Source organism: Megascapheus bottae, chromosome 1, assembly GCF_031878675.1.
Source record: "Megascapheus bottae isolate mThoBot1 chromosome 1, mThoBot2.hap1, whole genome shotgun sequence".
NCBI classification, from domain to species: Eukaryota; Metazoa; Chordata; class Mammalia; order Rodentia; family Geomyidae; genus Megascapheus; species Megascapheus bottae.
This window is the reverse complement of record NC_143509.1, coordinates 58,464,777-58,483,855: the sequence shown is the minus strand read 5'-3', so window position 1 is coordinate 58,483,855 and position 19,079 is coordinate 58,464,777. Positions and strand designations below refer to the sequence as shown.

General features: G+C 37.9%; 1 protein-coding gene across 3 annotated transcripts in view; it reads left to right on the top strand.

The window, feature by feature from the left end:
- The window catches only part of Stxbp5l (syntaxin binding protein 5L), a 175,050-nt gene that overhangs the window by 31,899 nt on the left and 124,072 nt on the right, over positions 1-19,079 (top strand). For all 3 annotated transcript variants that reach the window (XM_090345538.1, XM_090345536.1, XM_090345543.1), the window contains exon 5: positions 44-144. In XM_090345538.1, the coding sequence (XP_090201664.1) occupies positions 44-144 (101 nt within the window). The remainder of the gene's footprint in view (positions 1-43; positions 145-19,079) is intronic.

Here is a 19,079-nt window from a genome sequence, read left to right as displayed (position 1 = left end):
TCAACATCTATGTAGCACACACTTTGTCTTTTTTTTGTTACAGGGTGCTTTGGTCAGTGCCAGTTCAGATGATACACTTCATTTGTGGAATCTTAGGCAAAAAAGGCCAGCTATTCTTCATTCTCTTAAATTTAACCGAGAACGGTAAGAATATGAGTTAAACAATAGTTAATGTAAAATAAAATGTTAGCAAGTTTTACATTACTTGGAAGAATTTTTCTATTATCTCAATAAGTAGAAAAAACTAAAATATTTTTTTGTTGGTCGTGGGGCTTCAACTCTAGGTCTAGGCACTGTCCTTGAACTCTTTTGCACAAAGCTAGTGCTTTACTATTTTGAGCCACAGCGCCACTTCTGATTTTCTGGTAGTTAACTGGAGATAAGAGTCTCATGAATTTTCCTGCCTGGGTTGGGTTTGAATTGTGATCCCTAAATTTCAGCCTCCTGAGTAGCTAGCATAATAGGCATGAGCCACCAGTGCTCAACAAAACTCAATATTTATAGCTGCTTTTAGAATGTTTTTTTCATAGAAAAATCCTATTGATAAAAGTTAATTTATCTACTAATGGAAAACACCTAAACTTTTTATTCTTCAGTACAACTGTCATTTGAACAATATCATGTTCTTTCCCTTAGACTATGGTACTGAAAACCTAGATCTAAAATTTGGAAGTAATATACACTTTTTTCGGTGCTGGTACTGGGGTTTGAACTCAGAGCGTTACATTCTTGCTTGGTATTTTGCTCAAGGATGATACTCTACTACTTGAGCCACATTTCCATAAGTCTTTTATGTGGTTACTTGGAGAAAAGAATCTCATGGACTTTTCTATCTCCACTGGCTTTGAGCCAAGATCCTCTGATTCAGCCTTCTATGTAGTTAGGACTACAGCCATGAGCAGCCACCTCCAGTGAATATACACCTTTTGATCATGATAGTTACCTCCTATACCCTAATGTTTTTGCTGGAACAATTCTTTTTTTGTTATTTGAATTTGCAATGCTTGAGTTTGAACTCAGGAATCTATACTTATAGGAAAGTGTAAAGCCACTGAGTCACACTCATAGTTGTTACTTTTTTTAAACAGTTAACAATATCCTAAGCAAAACTGGTTTTTTAAATGTGTAGTACAAATACTTTCAACTATTGAGAAACAATCAACCACCCAAAATGAGCAATGTCATTGGTCATGTTACCAGATGAGGATTAAAGGATTCCTTTGGTTTCTGGGTTTCAGTGAAAATTCATGTACTTGAGATCCATGTGGAAAAAAGCATTTCAAAATGTCTTATAAGGTAGAGATTTAGCAAGGAGTTTGTTTTGTATAAAGTAGAGAAAAATCACTTCATGCTAGAAGTACAATGGAGTTCAAAATCACAAGTTAAAAAATGGCGGCCCTTTTGTGATTTTTATATGCTCTGGGCTGGAGAAATATACAGCATATTGGAAGTCTAACAATAGTTTATGATTAGCCAATACTTGTAGTGACCAACATGTTTATTAGTGTTAAATACACCCATGTTTTAGGCCTATCAGAAGCAGAGACAACAGGTGAACACTGGGTTTCTTTTTCCCCTCAACTTGCCTCTCATCTCTCTCTTTATACCGAAAGGAGCCTTGTAACCTAATCTCAAAGGAGAGAACATTTCCAAACTAGCCTCTGTATATTTTCCTATTTTTGTAATTTAACATCTAAAAAGAGATGGAAGGGAACTGCTCTTTTCTTCAGTTTACTTTTTGGTTCCAATGTCTAAGTCTGACACTATTCATATTTAATATAATTTCTCTTCATCCTCATATGCCTATTGACCCTCATTTGATCAGACCCCTATTGAGTTAAATATTAAATATCAAAAATTATTGGAATGCATAAGAAAATTATTAATCTTATATATAATAAATGGTATCTCATTTTAATGTTTCTAATGTTGCATAGTCAGACTTAGAATATATAGGCACATGCACTTGATATTCCAGTATAGATTAAGAAATAAGGATTTTATAAATGTATGAAATAACCTAATTATTACTTGGAAAACAGTCTATGTCATAAATGGAAAGGAAGATCATGGTGAAATTTCAGTTGAGAAGAGAAAGCTCAGAGAAATACATTTACACAGATGATCAAATGTCATCCAAATTAAGGAAGGTGAACAGTCTATTGGCTTAGAGCATAAATAGTCCTCATTTAATGTTTTGTGCCAGTTTGAACTCAGGGCCTGGGAACTGTCCCTTAGCTTTTACCCCTCAGCGCTAGCACCCTGCCACTTGTACCACAGTTCTATTTTTAACTTTTTGGTGATTAATTGGAGAAAGTTTCAAGAACTTTCCTGCCTGGACTAGCTTTGAACCATGATCTTCAGACCTCAGCCTTCTAAGTTACTAGAATTATAGACATGAATCACCAGTGCCCACCTCATTTCCTTTTGACTGGTAATATCTGATAAGTATTTAGAACTCTCCAGATAGAGGTTAATGAAATAACCATTTTTATAGATAAGGTGAAAACAAAGGCTATTAATACAAAGTGTGGGGGTCCTTCGTCCCTGGTCCCTCTTGACTAGGAGGGATAGGGAAAAACACGCCCCGACCAAGACAAGCCACGAGAGGAAAGGGCCCACTGTCCTCCCGCACTCAGCCTTCCTTCCCTGGAGCACGAACAGAGATGCCATGCAGCTTCATCAAGGCAGGAAAATCTCGCTCTCCAATAAACCCCCCTCCTCCTTATATTGAGTGCGGGAGCCTATCAGCACAACAGGTGGGCAGGATAAAGAGGTCTACTTGTTTACCCCTACTACAGGTCTCAGCAGAAAGTTATTAGACATGGTGTTACTGGGCCCCCAACATCTCCCCCATCTATATTTTAAGAAAAAACCTAGGATATGTGGGGCTACCATCATATCAGATCGACTGTGCCTGTCTTAGGTGCCTCCAAGCTCACTAGTCTTCTTACCCATCATGGGATCACCAAGTCCTTTTTACTTGGCTCCTGTCTTAGGTTGATAGGCTAACAGCTGGGACTTGCCCGTCTTTGATTACCAGCCGTCCATTTAAGCAAATCAGATCTGAGGGGATGCACCTATTTCCATGGGAGCAGATGCCTGTCGCATTAGCACTTTGTGTTGACTTTGTAGGCAGGCAATATAGACATATTAGAATATTGTCATTTGTGCACATAACAATTCCAGTCCTCACATTCAAATCATTCTAGGTAGGAACCACAGTGGCAAGGACAATACTCGCAGCAGTAACGGCAGGAAAACACCAAAGTCTCTTTTACTGATGAGCGGGAAAGCATTCTCCTCCGCCTGTACAGGCACTAGTATATACTGAGTGGCTCTGACTACAACAGCCAGAGAAAACAAGGAAACATTCCAATACTAAGAGAACAACATTCACACAAGCCATAGGGAATAGCAGGGCAGTGGAAGAATTAGAGGAGTCTTCCAGTCTCTCTCTTTTTGTATTAAACTACAGTCCAAAAATGACTCTGGTCCCTTCATTTTAAGGGGGTTGTGGGCGAAAATCCATTTTCTGTAACTTCAAGCTGACTCAGGGGCATCGTCTCTATATTTTGTCAGGGACTTTAAAAAGCCTTAGCCTGTTTTCAACTATTCTGCACCCAAGCACAGGCTTTTTAAATCACTACTTTTTCTCAAGTCTGAGCTTTTCACCTGTTCTTAAACTGTTTATTCCCATATAGACTTAGATTTACCTTTCACACACACATTTGTGGTCGTTCCGGTCTGAACCCATTTGGTTCTATTCTAAAATCTCTTTACACACATCCATTCCCTTTCATACACACATCACGGTCATTCCGGTTTGAACCCATTCGGTTCTATTATAAAATATCCTCGCCCATACATTGCTCTGGCCAGAGACTCCCGCGAGGCTCCTCCCTACCATGCCCAAAGTGACCTGAGCTTCAGAGGTAATGTGGGAATAATCATTGCCTCGCCCTCCGCGAGGCTCCTCCCTACCATGCCCAAAGTGACCTGCGCTTTGGAGGTGATTTGGGAATAATATCTCTTTCACACACACATTCACTGGTTTTTCAGTCTTTGAGGAGTTTTGTCTTTCTCCCTGTGTTTGTCTTTGTCTTCCTTTTTCTCTTTCCCTGTGAGCAACTTCAGCCTGCATTTTCCCCTTCAGGTTTCCCTGGCACTTCAGTCCCTTCTCTCGCTTGGCTCAACTTGCAGTTGTGCCTCTTTCGTGCCCTATTTCGTGCCCCATATTGGGCACCAGTATGTTGGGGTCCTTCGTCCCTGGTCCCTCTTGACTAGTAGGAGGGATAGGGAAAAACACACCCCGACCAAGACAAGCCACGAGAGGAGAGGGCCCCCTGTCCTCCCGTACTCAGCCTTCCTTCCCCGGAGCACGAGCAGAGATACCATGCAGCTTCATCAAGGCAGGAAAATCTCTCTCTCCAATAAGCCCCCTCCTCCTTATATTGGGTGCGGGAGCCTATCAGCACAACAGGTGGGCAGGATAAAGAGGTCCACTTGTTTACCCCTACTACAGGTCTCAGCAGAAAGTTATTAGACATGGCGTTACTCGGCCCCCAACAACAAAGGACATCATTTTTATAGTTGCATTCTTTTTACTCATATTTATATATAATATATTAATCTTAAGGAATCTGAGTAATATTCATAAGTGTCATATCTCATTATTTTATGATTATTAAAAACTTTTTACATTTAAAATTTTTATAAGAAAGGAAATGTATATTTCAGGTATTTTCTAAAACTAGATGGTACTTTATTATATTAGATGAAATTTTTATTTTATTTTAAATTTAATGTAGTGGAAATTTCAGGATATTGAAAAAATTTAAGATCAGTCCAGGGTTGTTATGTTGCTTCTTTTTCCTTATTACTAAAAATATTACTTATTCAGTTTTCCATATTGATTTTATCTCTTATCTGCTGGTAAGATTTTTGTTTGATTGTTTTAAGGCTTTGAGAAGATTTATTTGTGAATAGACAGTGTAGGGACTTTTATTTCCCCTCACAGTTTGAATATTGAAAGGAATATTCTAGCCCCTTGGATATCCCTTTAGGACAGGTGGAAATGGTGGTCTTGATTTTCTGTAGTTGTATAATTTCAATTGAGCTGAATAAATTGGTAGAAACATGAAAGAGTTACTTCACAGATTTGAGACATGTTTAAATGCTAGTGTTACTGTTATCAGAAATTTAGGGCAGCTAAGTTGACTTGGGTCCTTATGACAGGCAAGAGAAGAATTTGGCCAGTTGTATTAGAAAAGAAATGTGGCAGAGAAAAAAACATGTAGTAGAGACATGCCATGGGAAGAGGCCATCTCTTGTCCTGCTTTGGGCTAATTAGGGAGAATTAGGGTCCTTGAAGGGGGTGGATCTCCTATTCATTATAAGGTTGAGATGCCAAAGATTTCGTATTTCATCCTATTTCCTCATTCTTTTGTCCTTGATAGGTGTCTTTCTCATTCTTTGATCCCATTCTTGTTGTCAGGCAATTTTGGTTTATGGACTTATCCTGCAATCTATAAGTTTCTCTCTGTGTGTATATGTATGCATATGTGTACATATATACATACATATGTATGTGTGTATGTGTATGTATCAATTCCCTAACTGCCTGATTTTTTTCACTAACTCCTATCATTAGCAGAGATAAGGAAGGGAAGATTCCCTTAGCTTCCCAGTTTCCATGCAACATGGGAATTTAGGATATAGTTAGAAGCATTTCAAGGGGGAAATTTTATTTCCTATCGTATCCTGCTACCTGAAGGTCAGTATAGCTATCTTCTTCAGTCCTTTGCATTCTGCAAGAGAATTCAGCATCACTTGAAAGGTAGGAAAAGTAATTGGGGGAGTTTATTAGGAAGTATACATGGCAGAAAACTGGAAAAAATACTTCAATTCATCTTTAGCCATCTTCACTGTTCAGAATTTTAGGCAGGGGGAAAAGGCATACATAGTTGATGAGTTGTGATTATAGCTGGTCATTATCTTAGTGCTGGTTCTTCCTTGTTTGGAAAAGTTATCTTTGTCATAAGTTGAGAGGAATAATCTAATTCCCAGGAAAAAAGTTCTCTGGCCTGTGGCATAAACTCCTCTTTTGGAGCAATCTGTCCCATAAGGATATGCTGTTTCTTATGGATAGTTTCAGTCTCTTCTCATAAAGTTGATTAGTTCTGGATTCTAAGAGGTCAACAAAACTGATTAAGATAATGACAAACACATATGGAGGCTGTTTCTTGCCTTTAGTTAATTTGTGGCAGTTAATTTGAGTATATTTATAAATACACTTTCAATAGACTGAAAGTAGATTGTCTCTACTGTTTGAAATACAGCATTTGCTTTTGGGGTCTGAGTACCTATTGAGGTTGTGAGAAATTCCTAGTCCTCAGTCCAGTCACCTAGGACTAATGTCATTTGTGAACAAGGAATTATTAGTTACAATATTTTCTCTCAGAGACCTTGAAATTTTATCTTCATTTTAAGTTTGCATTTCTACTATCATTCATGGCTAACTGCTACATCTCATTACTCAGAGAAAGGAAAAAAATTAGCAAGGATTTGTCTTAGTAAAACAGGATACAAAAAAAATAGACAAAAAAAGAGAGGGTGGATATATTTTCAGCTTCCCATGTAAGCAATGGGAATGAAGATTTAAAATTATGGTTCTTACCTGGGTCCATTAGACTTTTCGAGCTGGGAGACCACAAGTGGTCACGTGTGGTCATGTTCTCCAGAAGCCCCTGATCATTAGAAACAGTATGGTTTGATGGCCCTGTTATCCAAAACATGGCCATTATGGATGCTGTTTACTATATGAAAAGATATTTGGTATTATCCAAAACACTGGGACATTAGGTGAGTTTCAGGACTTCTATTTTTTATACATTTTAATTTTCTGTTTCTCTACCCATTCATAAAGTTTGCATTGTTTAACATTTCAAAGGAGAAAACAGATGTTTTCCTATTTTTGTAACTTGACGCCTAAAAGGAAACAGTGATGAGTAGAGACTTTGCAGCTCTATTTTTTTCTGGTCATTTACATTTTAAAATTTGGCCCTTGTAATATTTGTTATTTTTAGTCACCTCTTCTGTATATCCCACCTCACTAGAATGAAAACATTTCTTTTTTTTCTTTTTTTAATTAATTAATTTATTTTTTATTGTAATTAGTGAAAGGGTTACATGATATTTGCCAGATAGAAGGTGCATTAATTCACATACATTGATACCCTTTCACATGTCTTGGTACCCATTACCCTCCCCCCACATCCCCCACCCGTCTTGGTTTTCCCCCCTTTCCTATCAAATTTCAAATAACCAAATACAAATAAATTCAATATATCAGATAATAAAGTGAGATACTATAACAATATGAGATAACCAAGGGACAGCAAAGGAGATGAGAGACAACATAGTACATTAAGGACAACAATCATTCATTATATGGCTTTTGTTTCAATGTCCTGGAGGTCCTTTCAATTAGCTTCATACTATATGGCCTTATGTATCAAGATTTTGCTCTATTGCAGATCTCTGCTAGTAGAGCCCAAGGTTTCTGCTGATTATGACGAATGAGGGAAACCATTGAGCCTAAGTTCCTTTGAGTCTGGCTTACTTCACTTAATATGATTTTTTCTAAGTCTTTCCATTTCCTAACAAATGGGGCAATGTCATTCTTTCTGACAGCAGCATAGAATTCCATTGTGTACAAATACCACAACTTGTTGATCCACTCATCAACTGAGGGACATCTAGGTTGGTTCCATATCTTTGCTATGGTGAATAGTGCTGCAATGAACATGGTTGTGCTAGTGGATTTAGTATGCCCTTGTTTCTGGAGGTTGGGTAAATGCCAAGTAGTGGAATTGCTGGGTCATAGGGGAGTTCTATGTTTAGCCTTTTGAGGAACTGCCATACTGCTTTCCATAGTGGTTGAACGAGTTTGCACTCCCACCAACAGTGTAGTAGTGATCCCTCCTGGCCACATCCCCTCCAGCATCTGTTATTATTCGTTTTCCTGATCCTGGCCATTCTAACTGGAGTGAGGTGGAATCTTAGAGTTGTTTTGATTTGCATTTGTTTTATGACCAGAGATGTTGAGCATTTCTTCATGTGTCTATAGGCCATTTTTGTTTCTTCTTTGAGAAGACTCTCCTCAAGTCTTTGGCCCATTTTTTAATGGGATAGTTGTTACTTTGGAGGTTAGTTTTGGAGTGATTCAATTTTTTGAGTTGTTGATATATTTTAGATATGAGGCCTTTGTCCGTTGCCCAGTCTGTAGGCTTCCTATTTAATTTACTAGCTATGTCCTTTGCCATACAAAAGCTCGGCAGTTTAATGCAGTCCCACTTATCCAGCCTTTCTCTGATTTGTTGTGATTCTTGGTCCTTATTAAGAAAGTTTCTACCTGTGCCAAGGAGGCCTAGTGTATCTCCTGTTCCTTCCTGTAAAGTTTTCAGTGTGTCAGCTTTTACCTCCAGGTCTGAAAACATTTCTTTAAGGCTCATAAAATGTGTGACATTTATCTTTTTTGAGGAAGATGTGACTTGAGAATAATGTCATACTTTATTTTGGAAAAGAAATATATGAAGAATGGGAGGTTCTGGTTCAGGTTTATAAAGAAGAATTTAGCCAAGTATTTTTTTATTGTGAGGGTAATGTATAGAGGGGTTACAGTTACATTTGCCAGGTAATAGGTGCATTACTTCTCACACATTGATACCCCTCTCGTGTTTTTGTCCCCATTTGCCTCCCTCCTCCCAGTCATCTTGTTTCCCTCTTCCCTTTCCTATTTCAAATATATATATATACATAATATACCAGGTAACAAAGTCAGATACAGTAACAATATGAGATTAATGAAAGTAGCCAAGCATTTTTTGAAATACCCTCCAGGCCTGACATTAGCTATCTATTTAATCATGTATAATTTTTCAATTATAATATATATTTTAATTGTTTGTATAAAAGGTGATGTATAGGGCTGCGAGTTTCTCCTAGTGGTAGAGTGCTTACCTAGCATGCACAAAGACCTGGGTTTGATTCCTAGGTACCACATAAACAGAAAAGGCCAGAAGTGGTATTGTGGCTCAGGTGGTAGAGTACTAGCTTTGATAAAAGCCCAAGGACAGTACTCAGGTCCTGAGTTCAAGCCACAGGAATGGCAAAAAAAAGGTGGTATAGAGAGGTGCTACAGTTTCATTAATCAGGTAAAGTACATTTCTTTTGGACAATGTCATCCAGTTTTTCCCTCCTATCCCTGACTATAACTTGTATAGTTTATTTTCAATGTAATGTCTACTGAATACCTCTGCTTCATTTGTTCCCCTTGTCTCTCCTTGTCTCTGCCCTCCCAAAAACAGACACCCAAATAAGACAAAAAGAAGCCCATTGTTTCCATTTCATTCATTTCAATAAATATTATTTTATATCATCAGAAGCACAGAAGTTCTGTACATTTGTGGTTTTCCCCTAAAAATGTCCTCCTATAATCTGACTATGACTGAATGCCTAGAGACCTGTATAATTTATCATGTATTTTATATCTAGCTTCCATATGTGAGAGAAAATTATGTAACATTTGCTTCTTTGAGCTTGGTTTACCTCACTTAACATGATTTGCTTTATACATCTCCCTGCTGATGACGTAATATCATTCTTCCCAATGGTTGTGTAAAATTTCATTGTATATAGGTACCACATTTTTTTATCCATTCATCTATTGTAGGGCATCTGGGCTGTTTCCATAATTTGGCTATTTTAAATAATACAGCAATGAACGTGGACGTGCAAATATCTTTACAGTATCTTGGCTTGGGATGCTCTGAGTAGATACCCAGGATGGTATACCTGAGTCATAGGGAAGATCAAAGTTTAGTTTTTTGAGAAACAAGCAGACCGGGTTCTGGGAGCTTGTACTAGTTTACATTCTCACTAACAGTGCAATAGGGTTCCTTTTCCCTGCCAATATTGTTGGAATTCATGGTGCTTTCTTCTAACTGGGTTAAATGAAATTGCAAAATTGATTGCTGGGTGCAGTGGCTCACGTCTGTAATCCTAGCTATTCAGGAGGCTGAGATCTGAGGATCAGGGTAAAAAGCCAGCCTGGGCACTAAAGAACATGAGACCCGTATCTATTTCTAATTAACCAGTAGAAAACCGGAAGTGACTCTGTGACTCAGGGGATTAGGTTTGAGCTGGGCTCAGGCCCAGAGTTCAGGCCCCACAACTGACAAAAAAAAAAAAAAAAAGTTTGATTTCCATTTCCTTTATAGCTGTTGATGTTGAGTATTTCCTCAGCTGTTTCTTTGCAATTATTATCTCTTCTAAGAAGTCTCTCTTTATCTCCTTTTTCTAAGTGATGATTGGTATATTAGCTTTGCCAGGGGTTAATTTCTTATGTTCCTAATATCTTTTGGATATTACACCTATGTCAGATGTATTGCTGGTAAAGATATTCTCCTGGTCTGTTGGATGTCTTTCTAGTTTATTAACTATGTCCTTTACTGTTCAGAGACTTTTTGTTATTTTTTTTTAATTCCCTCCCTTTCACTCCTCCCACTTTTATTTGCCAGTCCTGGGGCTTGAATTCAGGGCCTGAGCACTGTCCTTGGGCTTACTCAAGGCTAGAACCACTTGAGCCATGGCAGTACTTCTGTTTTTTTCTGTGAATGTGGTACTGAGGAATCGAACGCAGATTTTCATGCATGTTAGGCAAGCACTCTACCAATAGACTAAACTCCAGGCCCCCATTCAGGTCTATCTGTTGTGCCCCTGGGACTCTTTATAAAAAGTTACAGCCTGTAATAATCATGTGTAATTTTTATGATTTTAGGATTATGTTGTATAATTAAGTTTTTGTAGCTTATATCATAAATTGTAGTTTTTCATCTTATAATCTTAAAGCCTTAAAATCTTGGAAGGTGACAACCAGACTTAGATTGTTGAGCTTAGATATTCTGTTTGCTTCTGGCATATAATCCTTGGATACTCATCAAACACATTTTGATCCAAAATATGGGAAAAGAACTTGATTTCTGTCATGTGTGATCTAAATAATGAATAAAGTGAGCTATATTGGTAGACCTTACTAATTTAAATTTGTATAATGTTGTAGAAAACATAGCATTTGATTTTCATGGCTTTTAAGTAAAATTGTTGACTCTGATATGCATGCCTTTGAATTACCTGAATATAAGCAAATGGTATTATCAGTGTCTATCCTATCCAGAGATTCATTTCTGACAAAGATTTCATCTTTGTCTTTGACAATGACAATACTAATTATTTTATCCCTGAATTTATTTATTTACCTACTTATTCACTGATTTGCTTGCTTATTATTTATTGATTGATTGATTGTAGGTAGTGAGGCTTGAACTCAGGGACTAGGTGTTTATTGCTCAAGGCTGGCATTCTACCACTTTGAGCCACAACTCCACTTCCGTGTTTTTGGGGGGAGTGGATTAATTGGAGATAAGGGTCTCATAGGGACTTTCCTGTCTAGGCTGGCTTTGAACCCTAATCCTCAGATGTCAGCTCCTTAGTAGGTAGGATTACAGGTGTGAGCCACTGGCTAATCCCAGGATTTATTGTATCCCTCTCTCTATTTACTTTAGATTTTTTTGAGTTCTTTACATAACAATTTGTTTATAGAGATCCCACATTTTTGTTAGACTGTCTTTAATACTTGATATTTTAATGCTATGGTAAATATTTTATTTATTTAATTTTTTTCCAGTCCTGGGCTTAGACTCAGGGCCTAAGCACTGTCCTTGGGTTTTTAAACGCTAGAGCTCTACCACTTGAGCCACAGTACCACTTGTGGATTTTTTCTATGTATATGGTACTGAGGAATCAAACCTGGGTCTTCATGCATGCTAGGCAAGCACTCTACCACTAGGCCAAACTCCCAGCCCTAAATACTATTTTAAAGATATTTTATAGATATAGTTCATTAGAATATGGAAATTCAATTCACTTTATTCTTATTTTTCAAGATGTTGTCTTGATATTCTTGTACCTAATAGGCTTAGCTGAATTTTATGTTTCAGAGTCTCACAATTTACACTTTGACTTATCTGGCTGCTATGTGAAGCATGATGGTATAACTTAGCTTTCTCAAAAATTGTTCTGAGGAGAGTCTATACTTATTGTTTACTGTTGGCCAGTGTCCATGCTCAGTTGTTTACCTTATGACCCTCTCTATGTGATCTAACAGCAGAGAAATTTACTTCTTCAACACCAATAAGGTTGTGACTTCACATAAGACAGAGGTTATAAGCATAATGTAACATAGCTATAGACAAGACATCTCATAACTTGTTTCTTAAAAGCAAGTCATAAGTGCAGCTGCCTGACCACTCAGCCTGCACAATCTGAACAGGCAGATTCAGTAGCAGCAGGGGCAGAAACTGAGGTAGAGAGGACATTGCTTGCCTATGGGCTGGTCTCCTTAGGCTGCCACCTGCCTGTATCCACTAAGGCCCCTTTGTCTTCTGCTCCTTGAGTCTTTGCATCAGGTTGCCTTTGTCTCTTGTCTTCTGAGCCCCAGAAGCCCCCAAAGCCCCTGCTTGAGACCAAGGTCACCCCATTGGGGTTCTGGCTGCACAGGAGCCTGGATCCATCACTCTTTTCTCTGGCCTCCAAATTCTATTTCCTACTTTTGAATTTCCTTAGGAAGTATTCAGTGGGACCCCAGTGAGGGAGACCAAGGTCTGTACTCTTTTTAGAGGTCCCTGTGGCTGAGGTGGGGAAGAAAAGTCACCCCCCTAGCCTGCTGGGACCATGACCTGAACTATAGGAGCAAGACTTTGGAAGCTGAGAGCCAGCTCACTTGAGCCTCCATCCCAGCCCAGGCAGCATGTGCTAAACTTCGTGGCAGACTCCAGGGAGTCATCTTATTCCTGACTCCTGATCTTCAGTGATGGTCACCTCTTTTGTTTGTGTAAGAGAATGAATCCAAAATGAGTCTTGGCATGGGAAGAAGTCTCCCTCAAGGCACTGGAAAGTCTGATGTCAGAAGTTTTTCAGGATTGTCACACTCTAGTGAAAGAAAATGTGAGACAGAGGAGCTTCTTAATTTTGCCCAGCCAGAAGGATCCTGTAGATTCAGCTTATATTTTCTCTCCAGCATTAGGAATGACTATGTAATGATGTATACTTTAATGGTTTTTGAGGTGACTTGCTAAGTAACCAACCTGTTGCAAAGTCCTAGCTCAAAGTTTAGAATCAGCCTAACTCTATCAATGCAAAGTGTAATTATGTCTTTTTCCTTGCCTTGGAATGGCTGGCCCATCGGTCCAGTTGGATTCCTTTGCCTGCTCACATCACCTTGTCCCTCCTCATCACCATTTTCCACTTTTCACACTTGGGCTGTGACACATAAGCCAGAAAAATAGCATTAGTGAATGACAGCAGCGAAAAGCATGTCTTGTGACAGGAGTACGTCCAGCTTGGAGTACTGGCCATATCCTGCTTCAGTGAACTCATGCCCCAGAACCTCATGCCTCTGGAGTTTAAAATGATTTGCTGCATATGTTCCAGCAGACCTTCTACCTCTTACAGAATGACAATGAATGCATGGTGAAGAGTAGGCTGGAGAAACTTGTGATGAAAGCCTATTTACGAGGGCTACTTCCCTTGTTTGGATATCTGGACACTCTTTCTGAACTGTCTGAGAAGTAAAATTAAAAGTTGTTTTGGAGACAAAGAAGCAGTTTTCACTAGACTGAGGAGCAAGAGCCACAACACACACTACAGCTCAGTTCCAGGATTTGGAAGCTGCTAATTTGGAAATGCTTTTGTAGCTAGAGGTCAACTTAAAGAGTAGGACGTAGGAAGAACATGACTCTGGGCCCCTGATGGGGAGGGGCAGGACAAAGGAGTCCAAAGGGCAGAGAGCAGAAGACCAAGCCACCACCAGCCAGGCATCTGCAGAGGCAATTTCTATTGACATTCAGGAAGTCAACTGGTGCAGGGCCTTGAGTATTTATGTACTGTAGGGTGCCAAGCAGAAAGAAGGATCCCAGGACACTCAATGGCTGGGCCTCCCATCTCTGTCATGAAAGAGGCTTATCAACTCAACTCCAGTCTGCCAAGGCCAAATCTACTGTTGATGAATTTAATTACACAGGCCTATCTTGTGTATCAAAATTATCACAAATACTTTCAGTGGCCATTTAATTAAAGGCAGAGCTTGGCTGCCAGGAAATGGTAAGCAGTTTAAGAGACTAAACAGGCAATGGCAAGGTACCATCAATGGTTAGCAAGACTATGCAGTTCAACTTGAGTCCCCCAAAAGCTACTGAATCCTCTGCTACCAGGCTCAAGTCGACGGCAGAGGACACTAAGCTGCTCCAGGGCATTCTTTACCATAAATGGCAAAGAGTTGCCCACTTGGAGCAACTATGCTGAATTCACAGTTCAATTTAATTCTACAGGGAAAAAAAAGGAAAAAAAAGTAAAACAATGCAGTGCTTTCTTAATGCCTACTACCCTAAATACTTTAACAGATAGACACAGTTTAAAATTTTTAAATACCATACCAACCAACAAAAATGAAAACAAAACAACACCAAAACTATGAGCTCTCAAAATGCTGAGAGCAAAGTTATGTGAATATGTGGATTTGGAGGACATGCTTCCTGAATGCCCCAGAATTCACACATAATCACCAAATATTAGAGACAAAAATGATGCAACCAACAAAACTGCCCAAATTGAAAGATAAATTAATAAGGAAGACAGTGGAGGCACCAAGGAAGATAGCACTTGAAGAAAAATTCAAAGCTGTCAAGAACAGCTGCAACAAAATATCAAATACTTGAAGAAACAGTTAAGGACCATAACACATCCTTTATAGAACATTCAGACATAAATGATGAGCCACATAGAAAAATATCTGATGAACCATCAAATTAAGTTTTTAAGAATGTAGAAAGAAGAAAGGAGTCTCCATCAAGCAATATGAAGCTGTTTACAGACCTTGAAGAACAACGCTTAGAAGTTATAAAAGGTTCCAGCTGAAGGTGACAACCAATGACCAAAACTTCCTTGCACTTTAAACTGATGGAAGTACCAAATATAGACTCACAGGAGTCACAGGATGAGAAAACTGACAATGATAGAGCTGCTAAGGAATAGCTAATTTCTTTAACAGAGCATATCTACAGGAAAAAGTGAATGAACTAGATGCTATCTACCTTAGAGATGATCAAATGAGATGACATTGTATATATACATCATTACTGAGTATTAAATGTTATCAGTTATTATGCATTTATTGAAATAAGCATATAAAATTTCTTTGTAAAAGCCATGAACATCTATTAGATCCAAACAGTGCAAGAGCGAGGACTCAATATTTACATACCCAATGATATGGACATGGTATAGGAAATATAAACACAACTACATAGACATAAAAACTTATGACTCTATAGACATAATGTTTTATTACATTGATTAATACATATCTATGCTATACAAACCCTTAGTCTAATTTTGATTATGTTCTAAAAACTAAGTGTCTGTGATTATATATAGAGATTCCCTTCTTGAATACTTGTTTGTTAAATACGTCATTTGAAATATGATGTAAAAATCAATGTTAATAAATTCTTTAACAAAAACCATGAACATACTGAACTACATCTACTGATCCTTTGGTAAATGTTCAATCAATTCTTTTTTTTTTTTTGGTTGTGGGACTTGAACTCTGATCAGGGTGCTGGCCCTGAGCACTTCAGCTCAAAGCTACCACCCTACCCCAAAGCCACAGCACCACCACTTCCGTTTTTCTAGTGGTTAATTGGAGATAAGTCTCTCAGACTTTACCCAAGCTGGGCATTAAACCTCCTGAGTAGCTACGATTACAGGCCTGAGCCACCATGCCTGGCTTATTATAGTTCTTATATTTCTATAAAGTACTGAAGCTTGAAATCAGGGTCTTCAATGAATTCTAATAAAGCATAATAAATGCTAAATTAACTAAGATTTTGCTAACCAATTGTTTGAGATTTTTTATATCTATTCACAAAAGCTTATTCTGTAAATTTGTTTTTCATGATTCTCTCTCAGTTCTCAGGTGATGTTTTTGACCTTATAAAATGAATTGATAGGTGTGAATGAATGCCTCTTTTCAATACTGTACAAGTACTTATGAAAGACTGGTGTTCTTTGTTGAAATCTGGAAACATTCACCAAAACATCAATGTAGGCCTAGGTTTTTCTCTATGGGATTGTTGTTAACTACTTTCTTGCACATGTCTCTATATATGCTAAATTATCATTTAGTAGGAATGTGATTTAAAAATATTTCCTCCAGTTTATAACTTGTCTCTTGTTCTTAACAAGAACTTTTACAGGGAAAATATTTAATTTCATTAAAATCCAATTATGAATGTTTTCTTCTGTGAATATTTTGATGCATGCCTGAATCATTTGTAGGTTTCTTAGGTCTCAGAGGTATTCTTAAATTCTCAATTCATTTTTTCTTCAAGCATTAGATTTAGGAAAATGATTTTTTCAATCTGTGCATGTCCAATTACTGAAGTAGTGTCATTGAAGTCTGTGTTTCCTCCAGTTTTGTCAAAATTTTAGATGTATTATGTGGGTCTCTTTCAAGGGTTCCCTATTACTTTTCCCCTTGATGTTTCTTTCTATTATAGTGCCAGTAACACATTTTTGAATACTGTAACAAAAAAGTATGTTTTTTTTTAAAAAATTGAGTTTAATAAGTCCTTCTACCTTTTTCTTTTAGAATGATGTTTTCTTCTCCGTATAAATTGTAGTAGTATAGGTTTTATTTTTATTTTTATTTTCTGGGTCATGGGGCTTGAACTCAGCCTGTGCGCTGTCCCTGAGCTCTTCAGCTCAAGGCTACCACCCTACTCCTGGGCTTAGGTGTTGTCCCTGAGCTCTTCAACTCAAGGCTACTGCCTTACCCTTGAGCCAAGCCCGACTTCCCGTTTTCTAGAGGTTAACTGGAGATAGGAGTCTGGGGTCTTTTTGTGCCCAGGCTGGCATTGAACCTTGATTCTTAGATCTCAGCCTCCTGAGTGGCTAGGATTACAGGCACAAGCCACCATGCCTGGCTTATTATAGTTCTTATATTTCTATAAAGTACTGAGGCTTGAACTCAGGGTCTATAAACTGTCCCTTAGCCTTTTCTACTCAAGGCTGGCACTCTGACATTTGTGTCACAGCTCTACTTCTGAGTTTATAGTAGTTAATAAGATATAAGTGTTTCATAGATTTTTTTTTCCTGCCTATTCTTGCCTTGAACTTTGATCTTTAGATCCCAGCCTCCTTAGTGGTTAGGATGACAGGCATGAGACACCAGAAATGAGATACAATTAAGTTTTGTACGTTGACTTTGTGCCAGTGGTGGAGCTTGAACTGAGAGCTTTGTAGTCTTGCTTGGCTTTTTACTCAAAAGACTCATTCTGCCACTTGAGACACGTCTCCACTTTCAAGAACGTTGATTTTTTACCCTGCAACTTTGCTAAATTCACTAAAAAGTTTTCATCAGAACCAGCTCTTCGTACTATATAGTCAGACAGTGGCTTGTGTTCAGATTGGTCAGTGCTTGATTCTATGCTTTGCCCTTACCAGCTGTCTTGGTATGACAATGGAGCATTGTGGAACAGTGATAAAGTATGCATATCTTCTGCCAGTTTATTCTTACCCATTCTCATACTGCACTTAAAACAAAATTTGTTGTTGTAGCGATGATATACAAAGGGGCTACAGTTATATGAATCAGGTAAGGAGCACAATATTTTTTAACCATGTCTCCCCTTCCCTTGCTCTCTCCTAGTTTTTCCCTCCTGTTCTCACCTACAGTATGTAGAGTTCATTTTCCACGTAGAATCTAATGAATACGAGCGTTGGATTTGGTATGATGCAATTCTTGGTTTCCCCTTTTCTGTACCTACCTCTCCTTTCCCTCCCTAGGACAAACAAAACAAAAGAAACAGAAAACAAAGCAGAAGCAACAGCAACTTAAAAATATTGTTTGTTTCCTTTTCTTGGAGTTCATTTTCATAAGATGTTATTTTATATGATCCTATTCACATAGCTATTGAGCGTTTGTGATCCACTCGTAGGCTTATCCTCCTTTGACTTCAGTGTGTGAATGTCTAAAGAGTTATAAAATTTATCATGCCCCTGTGTGTGTGTTCACTTATAGATTTATAGGTACATTTTAGCTAACACAAATGTCATGTCATACTACACTTTCAATGCTTGTCATGAAATTTCCATAAAACACTTTTTTTTGCCAGTACAGGGGCTTGAGCTCAGGGCCTAAGCACTGTCCTTGGGCTTTCTAAAGGCTAGCACTCTACCACTTGAACCATAGCACCACTTCCAGCTTTTCGTATGCATGTGGGGTGCGGAGGAATCGAACCCAGGTCTTCGTTCATGCTAGGCAAGCACTCTACCACTAAGCCAAACTTCCAGCTTTGTAATTTTGAGTTTTGTGCTCAGAAGTACTTGTGTTTAAATATGCTGCTTCAGTGGGACAAAAACATAAGAAGGGATACCAATGTGTGAGAAGTAATTTACCCTTTATCTGGCAAATATAACTGTAACCCCTTTATACACTGAAAAAAATAAAACAAAAATAAAAAATACCTTAATTCATATATTTGAAAGTTTTTACTGATTTGGCTTTTGAATATGTGTTTTATAAGTGAAATTTAATAAGAATGTGAAATATGTTCATAATTATGATAGATATGTATATATATATAATTTCTTGATACTTTTTTACCAATAATGTTTATTATTTCTCATGAGGCAGAATTATAAAACCAGAAATCTTAACTTAATGAGATAAAAAATAAGCAAAAGGTAAATATATTAGATGTATTGTTGAGGAAACAGAAATATTGACAGTTCCAAAAGTCTGTACTTTAAATAGGATCAATGACTTTCTTCAAATGTATAAGTCATTGTCATTCTAAGAGCCAGAAATGACCAAGGAATTCCATCTCACCCTATCATATTGATGTTATTTTTCTCTATTAACTAATGATAAGCATTATTACCATTTTGGCTGTAAT